Genomic DNA, 21958 nt, shown 5'->3' with positions numbered 1-21958 from the left:
AATCTGCCACTTTCCTTGTTTGTACAATGGCTTGTCACCTCTTGCAGTTAAAGATGTGCCCTGTTCCTAATTTAAATATCTGGCTTCAGCTCATAGTCACTAATCTTTGTCATTTGGGTTTATCTTTTTTCTGCCAGTTTGTGCTGGAATGCAGACCTGGTGTAAAGCATTTTTTCCTTGGTGAAAATACTTGTGCCAGATTCTGCCTGGATACTCCTGTGGTTCTGTCATTGAGCTTCTGCCCTAACCTTGAGGCAGTCAATTAATTACTTGACCTGGAAAAATGTGGATAGTAGGATTTAGCAAACGAGGCCATTTGCAGCATTAAATGCATGTTTGTCCAGCAATAATGTCTGCTCATTGAAAGCTTTATGCAGCACTTGGAAGATGAAATAGTGCACTGAGTTTCTGTTGGCTGTATTGGTCAAACTTATTTTAACCTCTGTTTATGCTTCTTACTTTCTGCAAATCCTCTCAGAAATTGCTGTGCCGTATTCCCATAAAGCCAAGATCTCCTCAGGAATGCAGGATATTGGTCACTGAATCTCACCATCCATGCACAAGTAAATGAATTATATGATTCAGTGGTTACCAGATATACAACTCCCCCTCTCATGTTGAATTCCCACATTTCTCATTCCTCCCTCTCTCTCTCTTTTTGTAATTACTGTCCCATTTTCTCTGTCCCCAGTGCTAGGGATTATACACACAGTATTCCTGATTCCAATCTGTACTGCTGCCTTCCTGGTTTCATGGAAGTTTTCTCTGGAAAGGAAGAAACATGGTCACTACTCTGCTGGATGAAGAGGAACAGCATGACTGAGCAACGTGCTGTGGGGAGCAGGGAGCTGGGGGCAGCCCCTGCACAGTGCTCTTGCAGGCGCTCAGGAACCGGGAAGCATTTCCCAGATTGCCGGCAGAAGCCATCACATAATTTCATTTCTCTCTCCTGATGATGTGTGAGATATGTTTAGGGAGACTTTTTTCTGTTTTGATGCTAACAGAGGCTGGGGCTGGAAAGAAAGCCATGATTTTTGGCAAAGCTTGTAGGAGGTGACATGGAAAAAAAGGAAGGGTCTCTCCACCAGAGCCAGCTTGCCATACTCGCTCTGCTCCCATGGCAGACAGAAAGGGATGGTGGGGGGTGGCATTGTGAGGCCTCACACAGCTCCACCCCGAGGTCACCTCATCTGCCTTTACCAACCTCACCCTGATGCTTCCCACAGGTACAGGTGCCCTAATGCTCCTCATTTCTTTGCAGACCACTGTTTCCAGGCTTGCTGGAAGGGCAGAGAAATAAGATGGGGCAATAAAAAGAAAAAGCTTTAAGGAAGGAAAGCTGGAAATAACAGATTCCTTCCCCCCCAGCACCCTCTGTGAGAGTTGGAGAGCCAACGTGGAGAGCTACTTCCAGAGAAAGGGGGAATGACGAGTATGCTGATCCCCCCAAGAGAGTCAAATACCTCTGCAAATCAGAGTTTGTACAGTTTTAGGCCAGATGGATTTATGAGGGAAGGAAATTGGTTGTTTCATGTAATTTTATTGATCTCCTTGATACACTAACCAGAGTTTCATCTCCTTGAGTCCTGGGATTATGTGAACTTAAAAAAAAAAAAAGAAAACAACTTTATAACAGAATTGTTTCTCGATGTCATGGCTGCAGGGAGAAGCTTCAAAACATGACTCATAAGCATGTGAAATACCAGAGAGCAAAATTAAAGAGATTTCAAACGATTAGAAAACACAAACAAACTAGTAATGTTGGAGTCCTACTCATCTGAAATGCTTGCTTTTGGCAACATCTTGTCTCACCAGTTCTTAACACCACCTGTTGCCAACGAAGACATTTCTGTGGGCTTGGTATCTCCACAAAACATCCACCCCAAAAGCTGTGACTGTACGAAGGGTCTTTGTCCAAACAAAGATTAATCATGAAACAGATGGGTCGGTCCACCAACACTTTTGCATGTAATCTGATGTGCAGCTGCAGTATGTACTCAGTAGTGGTCCCAAGAAGGGAGACAGTCTGGGGGACTGGCTGGAGCCTGTTCACCATCATGTGCTTCTGTTTACTGTCCTCAAACCCTACCAAGGTTGGGAAATGTGATACTCAGGTACCCGGGTGACAGACTCATTAAAAGGGGATAAGAGGGAAGCTTTAGCTAAGCATCAGCACAGGATGGGATTTTCAATTTCATTTTTATTGCAAAGCCGGTTGGAACAAGATCCTTTTAGTGATGGGCTGCCAATCACTGACACCCACTGTGGGCAAAAAAATGGCTCTGAGAGCTCATCTCCCAGGATTTGATTTGTTTTGAACACCTGCGGTACACCAGACACCTGAGCAATGGTCACACATAGATGACTAAAGATAAAGACATCAAAGGACTAAACACTTCTGCTTCCCTGGGTGTGAAAATACAGGTGTTTATTTCCATAGGGATCTGTATCGTCTATTCCTGTAAGACCCCCATCCACATCTCCTATTGCCACATCCTTTTCACCGTGAGAGTCTACTTCTAACATGGCATGTCAGGTTCCTCAAGTTTTCCAACTGATTAGGTAAGAGACACTTGATGGTGTGTGTGATTTGAAACTTAGGCTAAGTAAAACATACAACCATTGGCTTCCACTGAAACATCTCAATAAGGGCAGCTCTTTAGATTTCTTTCCTCCATCCAAGCCACTGATTGTCACTAAACTTACCAGCTTGGCCATGCAGGAGCACAGGACTCAATGCTCTTGTAGCAAACCAAGCTTAAAAAGCCATCCCTCCCCAAAGAAGAAAATCCAGACAATTTTTTTTTTTCCATATAGTATGGTTATTTTGAATGTCATAACTTTATTGAGACACCAGTAGTTACCACCTTCACTTTGTTAACCACAAATATATAGGACATTGTAAACACAGGTGCCGAGGTGGCGGGGGTCGCTGTAGTTGAATTTCGGAAGGGACAGGGGCAGGGGGAGGAGGAGGAAGAGGGGTGAAGGGACACTCGGGCTTAGACAAGACCACTCAGAGGATCCTGTATGCGGCAGGCCATCCATGAGTCATCGGATATACGTATATATGTATAGCTTTATATTATACATCTCTTTAAATATATATATATAATATATATACTATACACAGGCAGTAATGTGGCACGGGAAGGGGCAGGGGCAGGGCAGCCCAGGTGGTGTTACAAATGCCACATAGGCAGCAGGGAGTTGTCTGGATGGATCGTTTGAACTTGCTGCATGAGGTGGCCTCACTGGGTTCCTTACCTTGTACCTGCTCTGGGGATGGGAGCTGAGACTCCTGTGGGAATAACCCTGCAATGCTGCCTTCCTGGGTCCTCTCAAGTGCTTGCAAGGGTACAGGGACAAAGACACCTCCTCCCCTGTGGGAACTGCCCAGGAATAATGCAGAGAGGAAGGGCGTGTGATGAAGTGATGAACAGGGTGCTGGGGATATGGGTGATCCAGCCATGGGGACACATCAGGAGGCTGAATGCACAGACAGAACTGGGGCAACATTTCATCATCTCTTTGCCCTTCACAGCCTCTGCTTCCACAAAACAGTCCCTTAATTGGGGGCTTCATAAAATAAGAAGACATCAAGGAGCCATTGCTCCCAACAAGGGATGTGTAATCCCCTGTAATCGAAACAAATGGCAGAGGGGGAAGAAAGCCGCCTTATCATTTTGCTTATTCAGCCTTCCCTCTGATCTCCTAATCTCTAGAGCGGGGCTGATCTCACCCGCACTTAGAATGTAAAAGGGACATGTTCCAGTCAGCTGCTCAGGTCTCGGCTATGATCACCAGAAATAGGCAGCACCTTATCAGAAGCACCTAAGATAAGATAACCAGTCCTTTGGGTAGGTCTGTATCTCTCATCAGCTACAGAACCAGCCAAATGCCACTGGAAATTGCATTCTGCATTTTAAAGGGCTAAATGCAAACAAGCAGAGTCCCACTCCCAGGTCTGTCACCACCAACCCTCCACTGCAAAGGCTGAAACCCAAGCAGAGTATGTCTTCTCCCATGAGCAAAAGCAAGAAGCTGTTCGAGTATCTACTATTGTAGTGTCACATCAATGCTTTTCTTATGACACAAAGCAAGGAGAACAACAGAGAGATGGGAAGTAGCCCAAGATGAAGTCACTTGGCTCATGTCCCACTGAAGTGCTGGTTCTGAGGGGGAGGCTCATTCCTGCCTCAAGCCCACCTGAGCCATCAGCTGGTTACATGAGGGACGCAAGCCCAAGAGGATAAAGAAAAGCTTGCTCATTAGTCAGCCCCAAATGGTGTTTAGCCACCTACGTAACTCTGATGGGAGAAGAGGCATGCAAGATGCTTCTGCACCACACCCCAAACCAGAGCCCCAGGTAGATCCCCCACATACTGTCTGTACCTCTCCTTATGTGCCTAGTCACTCACAGAGGAGGGATCTCCCAAAATGTACAACATATTTTTGTGCTGAGGAGTGGTTACTTATAGCCTCCACCTCCTCTTGGCTCCCTCCCCACACCCCAAAGGAAAGCATGAAGGATGACACAGATGAATCTAGGTGAGTACAACTAACTTCTCTCCTCCTCCACCTCATCATTCAATCATTCTTCTTCCCTGGTGGGAGACAGACAGGAGGGTGCTCCCCCCACATCCAGTCACAACAAGCCTCTCTCAATAAAGTAAACCTGTCCCAAGCCTAAATATTAGGCTGAACCCACAGAAAATGAAGCTCGAGGGGCTTCCTTCCTAAAAGCACCCCTCTTATTTACAGTATTGCATTCACTCATAGGCACAGAGCAAGGGATGTGTGCCTGTGCCCAGTCATTCCTGCTGCGTCCTTGGGCTACCCGATCTCCTGCTCCTCTCCTAGCCAGTGGGTAACCACCAGTGAGGCAGGCCAAGCCTGGGGAGGACAAGCCATGGGGACAGCCACCAGCAGCACAAATGTGCTGGAAGGAACAGGGAGAAACAGTGTCTGTATATACAGTGGAGAACACTGCTCCACTTCCTTCTGCTGCTCTACAGTTTCTACCCCTTCCTTATCTTTGTGGGGCACTAGGAGGAGGGAAGGACTGGTAACCTTGGTGTCCTCCAGATGAGATATTCACACAACCACAGCCCAGACCTGTGTCCCATTCTCCCCACTCCTAAGAGGGCTATGAGGAATAGGCTGGATGTGCAGTGCAGGCACTGACAGATTTTGGATCTGCTCCTGATCTCGGCTACTGGGACCAGTGTTGCATCAAGCAGGGTGGCTGCCTGGGGGATGGAGCTCCTCACTTCTGCAAGATAAAGTCTGCTTCTTGTGCTCTGAGAGACGTCTGTGCCCAGGAGAATTATCTAGGTAGCTATTGCTGAATTATTTCCATCTAGGGGAAATCTGGGAATCTGTCTTCATGCACAGACCGAACTTCTAACTTGGAACAAAGACTGGGCTTCCACAGCTGTGTCTTTACTTGGAGCAAAATCATGAGGAGTGTGGAATGACACCCATAAGAGCTCTATCTAACAGTCACTGCTGCCACCTAGGCGAGGCTTTAAAGTCAGCCAGGATCTGAGATGCTGCAGAAGAGCACTAAGGTATGGTCTATGGCAAATACAGAAAGACCAGCTTTCAGACAGCTCAATCTGGTCCCAACCAATTCTCTGCACACCAAGACCTCTTCCCTGTCTGAGTGGGAGGCAAAGCGCAGCCGTACAGGGCAGGACCTCCCCCCCCCCCCCCCAGCTTGGCTGCACTCCTGTGCAAGAGCCAGACACATGCTGGCTATCTCAGCAGCAGTATTTCTTCCTAGGTGGGGTCCTGCTCCATTCCTGTGTGCTACAAAGATGGTGTCAGCAAGAGGCTTTGCACTATTGTAAAGGAAGAGAGGAACCGAAGGTTCAGCAGGACCTGAGGAACAAAACTGTCTTTCTTTTCCTCCTTCTCTGGGTGAAATGACAAAGCTCCCCTCTCCCCCTTTAACTAGCCCAGCTGGGGTTGAAGGCTCTCGGGGCTCTCTAGAAGCCCACCTCCTCCATCCTTCCTCCCACAGGCACTGTATCTGGGCCCAGAGACTGGGCATGGCTCCCCTCCTGCCTCATCAAACACTGGTCTGGGAAGAGCAGTGACTAGCAGGACGTACAGCCCAGCGGAATCACCGTCCACCTCAATCCAAGGGGACAGAGGAAGGACTGAATCTCAGGGCACCACCCCTCTGCTGTGCTCAGTCTCTTCCTGTAACCTACAGACGTGCCTGCGATTTCTGATTGTACCTGCAAATCTTCCTTTTTCCTTTCCCATTTTTTCTTCTTGTACTCTCCTCTCCAATACCACTTCTCCCAAACCCTCTAAAAATAAAGCACCCGTCCGTCACTAGCATGTGGCAGGGAAAAGCCCCCTTGTCTTTACATGGAGGACACTGTTTCTTCTGTCCTCCAGGCCCCTCCTCACACTCTTGAATGCTGACTCCAACACCATTCTCCTCCCTGATCCACCAGGTGCTCCAAACCAATGTGGATGCTCCCACATCTACTCCAGCCTTTAGCGATACCATCTCTTCTAAGAAGGTCCCCGGTCCCTCTCATTTCTTCTGTTCTGCATCCAACACCCTTTCCCCTGCCCAGCCGGTGCCATAGCTCCTCTCCTGTCCACAAGACAGACTCCGCCCTCTGTAACAAGGCAGAGGGAGAGGAGGACAGGAGGGACCTTCCTATCAAAATGCAGATTTGGGAAAAATTTGGTTCTGGCAGGTTGCTTGGTGGGAGAGGAGAAGGAATAGGTGATGGGGAAACCTTTTTTCCTTTTTTTTTTTTTTTCCTTTTTTAAAAACAATAAATAAAAACAGATGACCCAGAAGGCTGGAGCATAGCTGAGGGCCACCTCTTGTACCACTATGCACGTGTCTTGTTTGTGCCTCGGCTTTCTGCCGGCAGTGGGAATGGGGGCAGAAGGGAAAGGGGAAGGGAAAGGGGCATCGGTGGCTCAGTAGTTCTGCGTTTGGTACCCCTGTGTCTCGGTGTCGAAAGCATCTGCTGGAGGGGGCTGCTGGTACGTCCCCACCGCATCTGTAGCATCCTCCTCGTTCGTGTAGGGAGCATAAGGCATGCCGGAGTCCTGGCTTGGGTCCATGTAGTCCTGGGAGAAGAGGGCCGAATCGGCACCCAGCTGGAAACGCTGATACGCCAGGAACGCCTGGCCCACCTTTAAGGGAGGAGGTGGAGGGAAGAGATGGGAAGCAGAGAGGGAAGAGGAAAAAGAGGAGGAACGTACCGAAAAAGAGAAACAAACAAAAGTGGGGTTAGTAGTGGTTACGGATTAGTGTGCGAGGCCCGCCTGGCAGATGGCCGGTGAAACGCCCCACGAGCACGAAGTCCACGCTCTCCCACAGAAAGCACGAGCCCACAAGGAGAGAGAGGAGGACTGGGCAGGGATGGATGCAAGACCAGCTGGCTGTTAGCAGCCTGCCAAGGGTCCCTGCTTTCTCTGGGATGTTCAGGGCACCTCCTGTCTGCCAGCAGCGTTTCACCAACATTGCACGGGTGGCAGAGGCTCAGTTGGCACTGGTTATCCTAGCCAGCCCCTCCTGGCTGTGGGGAGGCAATCTGCCTCAGCAACACCAGAGGGCTCGGCTGCTGGGCTGCGTCCACGAGGCCATTTGACTTGTAAAGGCCAGTAAGGAAAGCAGGATTTGACACAATGTACTGAGGTAGAGATCACCCCCTGAAACACCTTCACCAGTCAACATCTGCAAGGTGTAGCACAGACCTTGGGAAGGAGCAGCAGGAAGCAAGGCAGCTACTTCCCAGACCAGGGGACAGTTAGCAAGCAAACTTCTGTCTCCTGCCTCAGGCACCTTTTGATGGACTGCAGCAGCCTAGGCACAGGGTTCAGCAGGCGTGGCTCATTGTCCCAGAGCATCCCTGAGAGAGGTGAGGAGTCTAGCAAGTGACGGGGAGAGGTTTTTGGGGAATGAGGTCTGGGAAGAAATGGAAGAGATAAAATACTGGGGGCAGAGGGCATCTCCTGGTCTGCGCAGTCATCAAAAAAAGGCACAGTGGTGTTACACAGCATTAGTTAGGGTATGGGTGAGGGAGAGAAGGGAGCAGAAGAGGAGAAGAAATTGCCAGTTCCAACCCTCCAGAGGGAGATCCCCCATTTAATGGACAACCCCACTCCAATTCAATGGCCCATATCTTCCCATCCCATGCCCTGCAGTGACCACACACTCATAGTCAGGGCATTGGAACCAGCTCTGCTCAGTGACCTCCTCCATCTGCATCCCTCCACCCCTTCCCCCAAATTCTCCCATCAGCAAGGGGCACTAAGGCAGCAAGGATGGGGAGTTAGGGAACAGGGTATTGTATTCCTCCTGAAAATTAATGTCTCCGAGTCTCCGGAAAGCCAGAAATGCGAGGAAGCCCTGTGAGGAGAGAGAGGGTTGTGGGAAGGAGAATCAGTAAGGTAGAGCAAACCAGAGTGTTTGACTGAAAATAAAAAAAAAAAAAAAAAAAAAAGGAACCAGGGGAAGAGGATGCCTTTTTGGCCACTTGCAAGCCTGTGCATGGGAGAGGATCACTGCAGGTGATGGCACCTCCAAAAGTGCCACTGAGGGACCCCTTGCAAAAACCCTGCTCCTTGTCTCACTTTCTGCTGGAGCTTGCAAGGGGCTTTTGGCAGCTCTTGAGTGCAGGACACCGCTCATGAAGGGAACACACACTGCTGTCCCTCAATCCTGCCCAGTGTCACCGTGGCGAGGGTGCTGACAGCATAACCCTTTGCATCCCCCCTTCCTCTTTGATGGCTCTGTGGTCTGATGGCACCTTTCCTATCTGGCCCCTGCCTAACATCAGGGCCTGTAGGAAGAGGAGAAGATAAAGCCGCAAGGGCTTACACATGGAGACAAGGTTAAAATGCTTTCCTGCTTGGCACTATCCTGTCACTTCAGAAAAAAATCAGTTGTGCTTGGTGCTTTCAGAGGCAGGAGGAAATCATCAGAGATATTTATATTTCACCCAACAGTTTTTCCAGGAAACTGGCAATAAAGAACTGCTGGGGAAAGGGCAGTCTTAAGACAGCACTATCACCTTCCTAAAAGGCGACCCAGTGAGGTGGCACTGCAGTGGTGGGTGCAGAATCCAGAAGAACAATGATGACATCTTGCATGATGAGAGCAAAGGTGGGAGGGAGATGGGTGTAACCCCTGGCCTGCAGCTCCCTTCTCTGTTTAGTGTCTGTAAGGTGAAAATGCTGTTGAAGTCCTCTGACACACAGAGAAAACAGTAACAGGTTGTCCAGAGAGGTAGTGTATGCCCCATCCCTGCAAACATTCGAAGTCAGACTGAACTGTGCTCTGAGCCACCTGATCTAGTTGAACATGTCCCTGCTCTTTGCAGAGGGGTTGGATTAGATGGCCTTTAAAAGTCCCTTCCAACCCAAATTATTGTATGATTCTATGACAATGTTGGCTGGGGAGCTGGATTGTACAAGGTCATATTAAAGGTCTGTTGAGAACACTCCTTACAGGGATATGAGCCTCTCTTGCCCATTGTGCTTATTAGTGCTCTGAAACCTTTTTCCATGCAAGTTTTTGAGTCCCAAGTTTACTTCCCAACCTCTTCCTCTCCTGAATTTCCTTCTCAGAAGCCATGTGAACGGAGATCCCAGGGGCCCCACTCTTAGCCAGTCTCTTTTTATTCCTCACAAGATAATACAGCACAGAGGACATTTGATCCCACATCATGGCTACTCTACTCACCCAGGTAAAGATGGAGAAGAACGAGAACGTGATGGCTGCTCGGGCTGCATCCCCTCCCTCATTCAGTGGGTTGTCCTCTGGTTTCGAAGCTTGCCACTGGTTGGTCAGAAAGCAGAAGCCAACGAACCAGAGGAATGCCCAAAAGGCTGGGATGGACCACCACCGGCGTGCCAAAGGGAAGGACAAAGACAAGAAGAAGATATGCGTGAGCATAACATATACATATTACATTTCTCTGGAAATTTCAACCCTCTGAGACGCACCACTATGTTGCAGACTGGGTCAAACTGACTGCTCAGCCAATCTGAGCCCAAGTGAGCTGGCAGGCTCCCTGACATCAAATTATCAAGGTGACCAAGAGGTGTCTGCAGAGAGCACCTCAGGAGAGTTCATTTGCTTGTGTTTGGATTGATCATAGGACTTGCATTTGGCCTTGGGAGGGAGCCTGAACGGCTTCCAGTACTAGAGCAATCACCTGGGCTCTATGAAACAGCCACTGCTTCACAATCCTGTCCTGCAAGGACAAGCAAAGAGCAATTCCTTCCACGGGAGCTGCAAAAGAGTGGGAAGCAGCTGGTCTGCAGTTACACAGAGACCAGCTTGTGCTCAGGACAGAGCAGCTCAGGGACTCACATCAAGGAAAGGTGCTGAAAGATCACTAACACGCTGTGCCCTCAGGAAAGGGGTGATGGTAGGAGGCACTCACCCTCTGCCAAGCACAGGCAGACACCTGGCAGTGAGGGAAATGGGCGTTCCAAAGCAACAGAAAAACAGGGCACAATCCTCCAACCTTCTCTTGTCAGCTGTACATAGGATTGCTAGGCAAGGGGCTAACTGTGAAAGACCTTGCAAGCCCAAAGTCCTTAGCAAATCCAGGTGCTTCACCTGCTCCTGCCCTCACTCCATTCCTGGCCCCTTTGACAAACTCCAGGGATAGCCTGACATTGAGCAGTTTGCCTGAAGGGCTGGAATAAGCCAGCAGGGCCAAAGGGCCGGGAAGCTCACCCGAGACGCCGATGTCCGAGAGCACTGCCTTCTTGCGGTCCTTGACGCTGCTGATCTGCGGGAAGTAGGCATCCAGAGCCAGGTAAAGAAGGCAGCTGAGGAAGGCGAGGACACCCACGGTAATGCCATAGTTGCAGGCATTGTGATTGCGGTTGAAGATGCAGTGCTCTTCTACCTCATCCACGCGGTTCACGTACCCTTCATTGACAATGGAGCCAAACACCACGATGGAGAACACCTGGTGGGGAGGGAGGCCAGAGACACATCAGGGCAGGCCCCATCTCTCTGGACCAGCAGAAAGGAGCAGAGCACTGCAGGGGACAGACACCCTTCACCAGCACCCTTCTGCTCTGTTGAGCTCTTGCCCAGCTGCCTTGCCTGGGTTGTAGCCACAGGGAATTTACTAGGAACATGGTCTCTTTTTATTTCAGAGGATTAACTTATAATAGGACATTTTTAGATTGAACCTTTTTATCCATCTGACCTAAAGCGATGCAAAGCAGTTGCAGTCTGGAATAAGGGTGGCTTCCCACAGACACACACAGGGAGGTGACATGGAATGTAAATTGGGAAATGGTTTTGGTGTGGGTGCCTGCATACAATGGCTTCAAGTAGTGGAAATCCTCTTAGTTTGCACTTACTCTCCCACTCACTCCTTTCTCTTCAAGAGATTAATTGTTTCTACCATGCATCTGTTCACTGATTTTATCTATCAAGCTACTACGCTCTTTTCCCCATCCACCCTCCCACCCTCCCAGTCTACAGCCCTGCTTGCTCTGCAGCTCCATTCTGCTGGGCTTCCAATCTTTCCATTTCCCCACACCACACACCTCTCTCCACCAGTTTTCCATCACCCCACTCCATGACACCACCTATCCTGTCCACTCACCCATATGCCAACACCCTCCAACCTTCCCCATAGATTTCAGGGCCAAACATCCTTACCCCAGGTCCACTTATCAGGGCTACTGTGAGTCCTCCCTACCTGTCACCACCACTGCCACTGCATGTTATTTTAAATCAGGCAGAATTAAGGAGGAGTCCAGGTAGAAATGCCCTAATCCGCAGTTGCTGGTCTAATCTTTGCTCATGGGCTTAGCCTTCGTCGCCTGCCACAAAGCTGTCCCTCTTTGACACAGCAGGTTCATCAAAGCAGAGAGCTATTTACAGCAGCCCCAGTCCTGCACCTTGTACCTCAAATAAGCAGCTTCCCCTTCCCCACAGAAAAAAGAGGGGAATATTAAGGCAGCATGTACAGATATTTTCTTTGCAGAGCATCTGGAGACCCTCACTAGGAACAGCTGACTGGATGCTGCCTGCAAGAAGAGCCTCAGGGAAATGGGAATGGGACCTCAAGCATGGGATGAAATTACATATGAAGTGCACTAGGACATCACCAGGGTACTTTGCCAGCTTGGGAGATGTCTGCACAACAAGACTTGGCACCTTTGAAACCACCCTCCCATCCCCAGGGAGAAGCAGCACACAAGATGAGGAGGCCAAGTCTCCTGCAGGAAGTGGATCTAGGTCTGAGTCAGGACCCCAGTTCCAATTAACGCAACCAAGTACCAGAAGACAACCCAGAAAGCAGAGAAGCAGCTTTGTGAGTGCAGGGAAAACGGCTGATTAATGCCAACCCAATACTCCACCTATTATCAGTGAGGTTGGATACCCGAGATCCAAAGCACAGACCTCTGCTGCTTGGCCTGGGGCATCAAGATCCAAAGGAAAAGCCTTACTCAGAGTCCCCCAAAAGCCCTTGGGCAAATACTCAACATCAACCACATTTCACCTGCCAAACTCTTAACAAATATCCACTGACACCAATATTATTTTTTCACCTCAAGTCTCATAATTGGGTCACACTTGGGTTGTTGAAATTGGGTGTATCACTAGAGCAAACTAAAAAAAGCTGGAAGCTGGTGTTCCTAAGCGTAGGAGCTATATGGGTTCTCTGAAAATCATAAGAGCTTTTTAAGTTTAGAAGTAAAATAACCGATTTGTCCTCCTCCTCCTCCTTCTTGCAAATCGAGATTGATCATATTTTGCAGAAATTGCCCGTGAAAATTAAATAAGAATCTCTTCTGTTCGAAGCAAAGATTTAGTCCTCAAAATTTCAGTCTGAATGGTTTGGAAAGCAGCAAAATTGCAGAAAATTATAGCCAGGCTCTTTCAGTAGGATGTCTCGCACACCTTCACAACAGGCTGGGCTGGCAGGTCTGCTTAGGGTCATTGGCAGTAACACCCTGCTCCTCTGACCCGAGGGAGAGCTGACAGACTCCTGAAGTGACATCCCAATGTGAGGCTGTGACCAGCACTGATGCTGACACCTGAAGTACCAACCTCCATATATTGAGCTTACAAAGTGGGTGCCCTGTTTTCTGCAGCATTAAACAGAAAGCCTATCTTCTCTTTGGAAGATGAGGAACAGCCTCTAAATAGCATAGTCTGGTGTTCAGTTTTGGTTGAAGACTCAAAACTAGTAAAATGTTGATTCCCTGAGTCAGACAAACCCTTGCAATGAGATTTATTGTGAGTCTCTGCTCACTCTTTTGGGATGAATGAACTTTTGCAATGGTCTCTCCACAGACACACATCTGTGGAGATTCATCCTGATACACATCTCCTCTCTGCTCCTACCTTTGGGTTTGCTGCTGGGCTGGACAGAATAATTTCTTTTTGCATTTGCTCTTTCATACCTTTTTATGCTGGCACATCATAAAGGCACAGCTCAGAGTCACAAGACTAGAGGAACATCTCCCTCTCCCTGATTTTCAAGAAGAGGTGGCATTCCTAACTTCCTTTCTCCATCTGCAGTCAGCCAAGATGCCAGACTTCTCTCCTATGAAGAGAAACCTGTTTCACAGCCTGGAGGTGCCCAAGGTATGATTTACAGGCAAGCATCTTAGGAGTTTTCTAGGAAGATTTCACTAAGCATGTTCTCACTTGTGAGCAGAATAAGACACTGTGGATGCTTATCCTCTCTGTCCTGAAACAGCCATCCCAAAGTACTCTTTGTCCTTAGGAAAGCTTTCTATGGACTAAAGCACAGTAGCTTACGAGATGTCTTCTTCTCTCTGTGTTTTCCTGGCCATTGGCATCAGCTCTGATCCATGCTCCACTCCCTGGCACTGCAGAGAGGGAAAAGAGAGGGTGTGCTCCCTTTGCCAGCCTGTCATCACCCTGATGGCACAGCAAAATGCTGTGAGGGCCCACTGTGCACAGAAGCCTTGAGCTGGGCTGGCTTACACTGACTGGGCAAGAATGGGCAGGCTCAAACCAGAGATTCCAGGCAGAGCTGGACAGCAAGAGAAACAACTGCTGCTGCTGCTGCTGCCAACAGGCAACATCACCTCTTTCATTCCCATGGTGTCCATACCTGGAAACTGTTGTGACAAACAATTTTCTAAAAAAAAAATCATAGTTATGAGCTTAGATCTTGCAGCCTTTAGGAGAAGCATTTGCACACTTCATCCATGACAGCTATTCCTTGTTGGTATGGGAGCAGCTGGGTAGAAGCTCACTGACATGGCAAGTCATCTTAGAAAGAGCAAATATATTTTATTTCCTTGATTTCACAATCCATGCCCTGCAAGATGATCCAAGCAGCAGATGCAGAATGAATGACTGCTTAGATTACAAACAAAGCACCAAGTTTTCAAGGATGAAGTGTTTACGTTCCTGTTCCTGGCACATCTGCAGCACTTGTAAGGAAATACCAGTGACCACCAGCACTGGCACAAGCCTCTTACTGCTCTGTGTTACTGCTGCTTGTGTCTTCTCCCCCCATTTGGCACTTCCTGCACAAAGCCTTGCCTACAGCCACTGATAAAGTGTCCAAAATCCACATCCAACTGCAAAGAGGAAGCAAGGAGAAGATGGCAGAAGTCTTCTCCTGACTAAGCAGTGAGATGCAGACTAGTGGCTTGACTGCAGGCTAACAGGAGGCCTCCCAAGGCTCCCAAACGCAGCCCATCTTTCCACTCTGCAGAGGGAGATCGTTGGCCACTTTCTGATCCTTGGTAATGAAAACCAGCCAACCATCCCCAGCTTTGTGCACTTAAGATGCCTCATTTCTTCAGCAAGGCTATTTAAGTCAGTTAACAGACTTGAACTAACTAGATTTTTAGGTTGAGAGGGTTTCTTTAAGCCTCCAAGAGCAACATCAATTGGGCAGGTGTGTGGCTTGTCTGGAGGTACTCATTTAATAAGCAGTAATATATTTGGCTACACCCAAAAAGGGGACAGAAAAGAGCACTTGGAAAAGATCTGACCAACTCAGCCCTGCTGCTGGGACCGGGCTTTGCTCCACTTCACTGCTCCTTACACACCATGTCCACATAGGTTGTTGCAATCATTTTCCTCGATTCCTGTTTTCATCCAAGAGTTTTGAGGACAGCAAGTGCAGCCAGAGCCAGGTGCCTTGCAAAGCTGACACAGGCAGAGCAATGTGCCAAGAGACGCAGCAAAATGAACTTAATGCTTAGCACTGCGGGGAGGAGACAGAGAAGCTGAGAGTTTTCCTCTCCTCATTTCTCAAGGGGCTCATGCTGGCCATTACAGGCACGTAAAGGCTCATTACAGTGAGAAAAGTGCAAAGCAAGCAAAATTCTGCATCTTGTCATAAAACACCTTTCTTTCCCCCTTGGTACACTAGGTGATCTGATTTTGCCAAAGGCAAAGGTGAGAGATGAGAAGAGAGGCTCTCCAGTCCCTCCCCACTGCAGGCTCAACCCTGCAGAAAGCCAGGCAAAACCTCCTGAGCATCATGTGAGGCAATTTTCACCATGCTGCCCATCCCCAGCCATGCATCAGATGTTCCTGAGCATCATGTGATGGATGCAAAGCACGGCCAGCCTCTGGCAGTGCACTAGGATTTTCCTGTACTTCATCCCAGCACTTTGTCATGCTGCCCTCCTGACTTCATCCCCAAGATCCCCATGATGGCTGTGGCTGGGATGAGGTTGAAGAGGGCTTCTGCCGAGCTGCCTGCTCGGGCTCGCTGCAATGCCCTCCAGTCACAGCCTCTGTCGCACTGCGTGCTGCCTCTCCCTCTAACATACCCACTTTTTTATTCTGTTATAGAGAGGAAATAGTTTAATGACATAATATTCCTCGTGGGACTTTAAATCAAATCCCCCTCCGGCAGAATGAAGCCATAACCTCTTCTGAGTTTGATCTGGTAATGACCAGGAATGAATCTGTTTAAAAAGAAAGCAAGAGCAGGAGACGGTGCAAATGATAAACTGGCAGAGATGATCTGGCTTTCATTTTCATTCACCCACTTGCAAATGGAGTCTCTGGAAAGCTTTGGTGTGCCCTGCACAGACATGGAATATAATAATTATTATTATTGTCATTAAACCTACTTGTATTTAGTTCATTTTGAAGAAAACACATGCAGCTTTTGAGATGCATGGGACTGGCAGCTTGGAAACAGGCAGCCTCTATTTATTCCCCCCAGCCTGCACCACGCAGCAAACAACTCCTGCCCACAGTCTTGACAGTCTGAGCCTTGTGCAGGTGCTGGAGGAGACCATTCTCCCTGGACCCCATTTCCCTGAACATGGGAAAAGCACGGGTGCGCCAGTACTTCCCTCCCAGCTCACCCTCCCTGGCCATCAGCCACGTGGCACCAGCTCCCCAGCCAGGGCTGAGCCGGAGCAGGTGACTGAAGGGAGAAAGGCTCCGCATCCCTAATTCCTGCCATGGGATCTGGGACACACTTTCCTGGCCAGCCAGCCTTTTTTTCACACATGGTTTGGCAACTGACTGCCTGGCCATTAACCCTTCTGCCCCCCACCAGACCTGTGCTCAGGTCTCATGCAGTTCCCATGGTTAAACAGCATCTTCTGTCCCACCACAGCTGGTGACAGCCTTCCACAATCACATGTCCATGGTGGTATCCAGGTTCTTCTGTACTTTCTAGATGGTCCCTACATTGCTGTGCCACTGGTCAGTGAAGTGGCTACCCAAAAGTTGCATCTTTTTCCCAGATGAAAAGTTCAGTTTTCTTTCTAGCGCCACATCTTCCCCTCCTTGGCTTGGCTGTGCCAGCATAGGCAGAGAACTGCACGCCATGCCACCTGCAGTGCCTGCTCCTCTTGCAGCCACACAGGTCCTCTCTGCTGCCTTGTTCCATACAAATATTTCCATTAGCCATGTCCCATCACCACGCAGCTCCTCTGCTTCTCCCCTGTATGCCTCTCATGTTTTCAAACACCAGATTACATATGGTTATTTTTTGCTCATGTTTCTGACTGTCTTTGGTCCCTATTGCTACTTCTCAGATTTTTATCTGGAAATATCATTAATGAGAGATTTGTTTCTGCTCCAAGATCCTTCCTGGAAATGCTGTGCTGGAAACAACACAACCTGCTGTATCCAACCTGAATCACTGAGCAACTGTGCATATCTGTTGTTCATCTTGAGACACAGCCTTTCACCCAATCTTAATGACAGCAAAACCCCAAAAATCCTTTTGAAGCTGACCTAGGCAAGGGCATCCCATGAAGAACTGTCCCTAGGGCTTGACTGAGAGCATGTGCTGTGAACTCCTGTGCTCCTTTCATCGGCACCAATTTACCTCACAAGCACGCAGCCAGCGAGCATGGGGGCTGCAGCAAAAATGGAGTGGAGGAGCAGAGGCAGAAAGCATGAGCTATGTATGGGTCAGGAACATGGGCAAGGTCTCAGCTAAATTAGCTGGGGACAGAAGGAAGGTGGGAGCCCAGTTACAGCTGGTTTTAGACTAATAAGGCCTCCAGGCTCTAAGGCTCAGTTTAACTGCCACTGCAAGCCCATCCTACGTGCCCTTAGGAAGAGACTAGTGGTGTTGTAAGCCAAGCATGAGTGTGACAAGCCAGGGACCTGCTGGCAAGGCAGGAGATGGGGCTCTCTGCCATGCTGTGGCTAGCTCTCATCCTCCAGCTTTCAGGCGCCAGCCTCTCATGGGGAAGCCAGGAATGTGGCTCTTTTCCTTCACCTGCCTTGTCTGCTCAGCTGGAGCTGCTTGGGATGTGCTGTGCCTGTAGACACAGGGAACAGCCCTTCCTGTACCAGTTCAAATGTTCTGGACGCTCCTATCAGCCAGAGGACATGGTGACAACAGCAGCAAGTGATGGAAAAGCAGACTGAGTGCCTCTCCTCACTGACCCTCCCTTCAGAGAGGCAGTGTCCTTGGTGTCGGAGGGGGGACCTGGCACCTCAACCGATGTGACAAGTTTTAATGGGCAGCTTTGTCTGTGCAGCTCTGGTTAGAAATACTCTTACTCAAGCCCACGTCAAAACAAGCTGGGCCTGCTTCCAAAAACTGAGTTACTTTTGCCTTGTTAGGCTTTTACATCAAGCAGCACTTCAGTTTCTCCAGCAAGCAGGTTTCCAAGCAGACAGGAGCACCTGGAACAACCTGTTTCAATTAGCATTTTACTTATTTATGGCGCCAGCACTATATCCAACGCCTGTGGGTTGCAGAGGAGCCACCCAGCTCCCCCCTGCTCCGGCTGTGGAGAGCACTGCTTCACTGCCCTGTGGGCCAGGGCACAGTGGGAATACGTAGGGATGTGCTCACACTTGCCTGCTTTATTTCAAGAAGAATCCTAACAGCTCTAGCTCGGTGTGGGTCCCCAACGCCACTAGCTCCAGCTGTAGCACCAATAGCTGCAGCTTCTGGGTCACCTTAACATCCAAACCTGACACAGGAACCTCACAGAGCCACCACTGATCACCAGCACACACACCAGGTAACCATGCAACATATCTGTAGGGAGACACTCACTCTGCTGTGCCTGCTGACCTCCAAAGCACCCATGAAACCTGAGCTGCCTCACAACACTGTCGTGGTGGACAGATGTTCCAGAATTGCTAAACTCTTTCCACAGTTTAGCATTCTCCTTGTCAAATTTATCCTATCTCCTCTTCAGCAAGGAGCAACATAAATAATCTTTGGTCATCCCATCTGTTCCTGATCCTGCAGTTCTCCCTGGAGATTTGCTGCTGCTTCAATTGGGCTGCAAACTCCGTGGGCAGGAGCCAGTTTTGGTGCCTCTTAGTAAAAAGTCACGTGCACCTCTGTGCCATCATGAAGTTTGCTAAAAGGCAGCATGATCCAAGCACAAGGTCACTGCCTAAGGAAGCAATCATGAGAATTTCTGCTCAGTGAAAGCTCATCACGTGAAAAAGGCCAAAAGGAGCCTCCAGCCTGCCCTGGAGGGACAATGCAGCATTCATGCCATGAGCAAGATAAAGGCAAATGAGATCTCAGGAGATGGCAGGCAAAATACTTTCAGTGTGTGCAAAAGCATGTGAAAGGAAGAATTCCCAGGGAGACCACGAGGAGGGAGAGCCCTTAGCCACCAGAAGAGTTTGGCTCATAGAGCCTGGCACTAGAAAGTCTAAGTATGGATGCAATCAGTTCATAAATACCCAGGGGAAAACACCAGGGATGGAAAAGCACCATTTAAACTGAAGGGCAAAAGATCACAAAAGTAAACGGATACCAAACAGATTTACAATGGAAAGCCTCTGACCACTGGAACCATGGAACCCTCTCTCAGAGGAAGTGAGAAGGGAAGAAAACCACAAACTAGTCTTTTTTCAGAAAAGCTAATCCAATTTATGGAAGGGGCCATCAAGGGTCTGATGCTTGCGACAGCCTGAGAGAGGATTTCACTGCCCATGGGGACGTCTCTAGTTCTCAAGTTTAAAGAAAAGACCAAAACTACAACTAAATATTCGGGGTGAGCTTTTGGTTTCTATGCTTTGTTAAAGGAGAGATGCTCAGGAGGACACACAAGACCAAGCCAGTGGAAAAGCAGGAGAAGGAAGGCATAGCCTTGCACCATGATGGCCATGCCACCCTCCCTTGCTGAACTGCTGACCTGGAGCATCTCCAGCTTCTGCAAAAGAACTTTAATTTCCAGGGCCAAGTGAAGTGCCTGGGGTAAATCCCATCCTGTCCTCTGTCAAGGTCAGATGGGCAGGGAGAAATAGCATGGGGTCCCAAGGAGATGCTGCTCTGTAGAAAGTGCTTCTTGCCAGGGGAGACCTTGCAGGGCAGAGAAATGAGCTCAGCAATCAAGCCAACAGTGTCTGAGATACTCTGAAGCAGATTAGGTGCCTAATTAAAAAACAAATGTATTTCTTGTTCTCTCTCCCTCACCTGGCGCCTCTGGGAAGCCAAAATCCTGCAGTGCTTGGATGAAGGGGAAAAAAACCCACCAGACTGAGAGGCAGATAGAAAAAGATAAAATTCTGCCACAGAGATTAGCAACGGGAGAGCTTTGTAGGTCACATCACGTCCATCATCCCTGGGCACACAGGCTGGCTCCTCTCCACCCTCCCAGGGGCGGGGGGCACGTGTACCCCCTTGCCTGGTGCCCAGCAGCAGCCCCAGCGAAGCCAACCCCTCCCAGCATGATGTGCTGTACTGTAAACAAGCTCAGGCAGATGGACAGACAGAGAGAATGCCCGCATTAATCAAGTCCTCAGCTGTCCTGGCGCTCTCCAGCCACCCTCCGAGTCACCCGGAGGGGATACCACATACCCACCCAGCTGGAAGGCAAGGGCTGCCTCTCCACCACCACCAGCAAGATAGGCCACCTTCCCTTTTCCTCGCTGATTGCACCTGGCACTGCTTTTATTCTATTTTCCCAAAGCCAGCCTGCCGCTTTGCCTGCCAGCTCCCATGCGCATGTGTCTCCCCGGTGCTCTCTGCCTGCCCTCCCTTCTCCTCTCTCGGCTCAGACCTCAATCTCTCCCCCGCCAGCTCGCTGCTGCAGCTCTCGCTCCCTTAATCCCAATGACCTTCTTGAACAAATGCGCCAGCCCCATGGGTAGCCATGGATCAGCATCACGGGAAGAGGGAGAAACCTTCCCACGACACCCCCGTTAAGCTCCTCTTTCCCCCTGCCCCCTTCCCCGCGAATTACCAAGAGGAAAACGTTACAGGGAAGCAGGTTGGGAGGCTGAGAGGATAAGGGTAAAACACAGAGCAACATCCAGCCCCCACAGCCCCTTCAACTCCCCCAGCACGGCCTGAGCCCAGCACCCCTGACCCACAGGGAAGCAATTCCAGGACTGCAGCACCTCCCCTCCCGGGTTCCCCCTGTCACCCCATATCCTGCTGTCTCCCTGCATCCACCATAAACACACAGGGATGGAAGAGTGAGAAGACAGCCCACCCTGGAAAGCACCAGAGACGGAGACAGGGTCATAGGCCAACCTGACTCACCCTGTCCCTCCCCACGGGAGAAACCCCAAACCAGCCTGCTCTCACCCGATATGGGCCTATACTCACACACAGATATATGTGCATACAGCTGTACATCTGTGTGCATGCATACGTGTGGATATGCCTGGACATTTATACATACAGAGATATATATATAAACCCAGAGAAAGAACCCTACATCCAAACATATTTATAACAGACATAGCCATAAATGCTATGGACGCATATACATACATATCTCTGTGTACAGATCTAGGCTGTGTGGAGACTTATTGATGGACACATGCATATTATATATATATGTGGATACATGCGCATACACATGCATATAGAAAGCATATAACAATAAATAAGTAATACATAACAGCCTATGATGATAACATATAATAACATATAACGCTGTATAACACACAGCGTAATGATTTTATGTGTGTGTGTGAGCGTGTACGCAGGTGTGCAGGAAGGTCAGGGCCGGGGCCGGTGGCGGCCGCCCGCCCCGGAGGGAGCCCCGCGCCCCCCGCAGCCCGGCGGGCCGCCCCCCGCCCCGGTGCCGGTGTCGGTGCTGCTCGCGGGGGCGGTGGGGCCTTACCCAGGAGACGAACCGCAGGATGGTCTGCGGCTGCCGGATGAAGGCCTGCGGGTCGAAGGCGCCGCCGGCTTTCCCCGCTCCGAAGGCGCCCCCGTCCATGGCGGCGCGGGGGTAGGCGGGAGGCAGGCGGGGGGCTCGGCGGGCGGTGCCGGGCTGCGCCGAGCCGAGCCGGGCTGCGCCGAGCCGCGCCGAGCCGAGCCGTGCCTGGCAGCCCGGCGGCGACGAGCCGCGCGCGCCCGCCCACGGGGACGCGCTGCGCCGGGAGCGCGCAGCTTCCCCTTCCCCCCGCCCCGCCGCCGCCGCGGCCGCCCGCGGCACACGGCGGGGACAAACGCGGGGCCGTGGGGCCGGAGGGTGCGGGATGCCCGGGGTGCGGGCACTGCGGGGCGGGGAACACCTCCCG

General features: G+C 50.0%; 1 protein-coding gene across 2 annotated transcripts; it reads right to left on the bottom strand.

Moving 5' to 3' along the window:
• Positions 1-2943: 2943 nt before the first annotated feature.
• Positions 2944-21753, bottom strand: SYNGR1 (synaptogyrin 1). 2 transcript variants are annotated; one of them, XM_059846474.1, is made up of 4 exons: positions 21556-21744; positions 10736-10973; positions 9731-9876; positions 2944-7176 (listed from the first exon to the last, which is right to left on the bottom strand). In XM_059846474.1, the coding sequence occupies exons 1-4, from the start codon at positions 21652-21654 to the stop codon at positions 6958-6960; spliced, it is 702 nt and encodes a 233-aa protein (XP_059702457.1). In that variant the 5' UTR covers positions 21655-21744; the 3' UTR covers positions 2944-6957. The 2 variants fall into 2 exon arrangements, with proteins under 2 accessions (XP_059702457.1, XP_059702458.1); XM_059846475.1 differs by having other exon boundaries at positions 7033-8395; positions 21556-21753.
• Positions 21754-21958: the final 205 nt, after the last annotated feature.

The sequence above is a fragment of the Haemorhous mexicanus genome, chromosome 5 (genome assembly GCF_027477595.1).
Source record: "Haemorhous mexicanus isolate bHaeMex1 chromosome 5, bHaeMex1.pri, whole genome shotgun sequence".
NCBI classification, from domain to species: domain Eukaryota; kingdom Metazoa; phylum Chordata; class Aves; order Passeriformes; family Fringillidae; genus Haemorhous; species Haemorhous mexicanus.
This window is presented reverse-complemented; position numbering and strand designations above follow the sequence as displayed.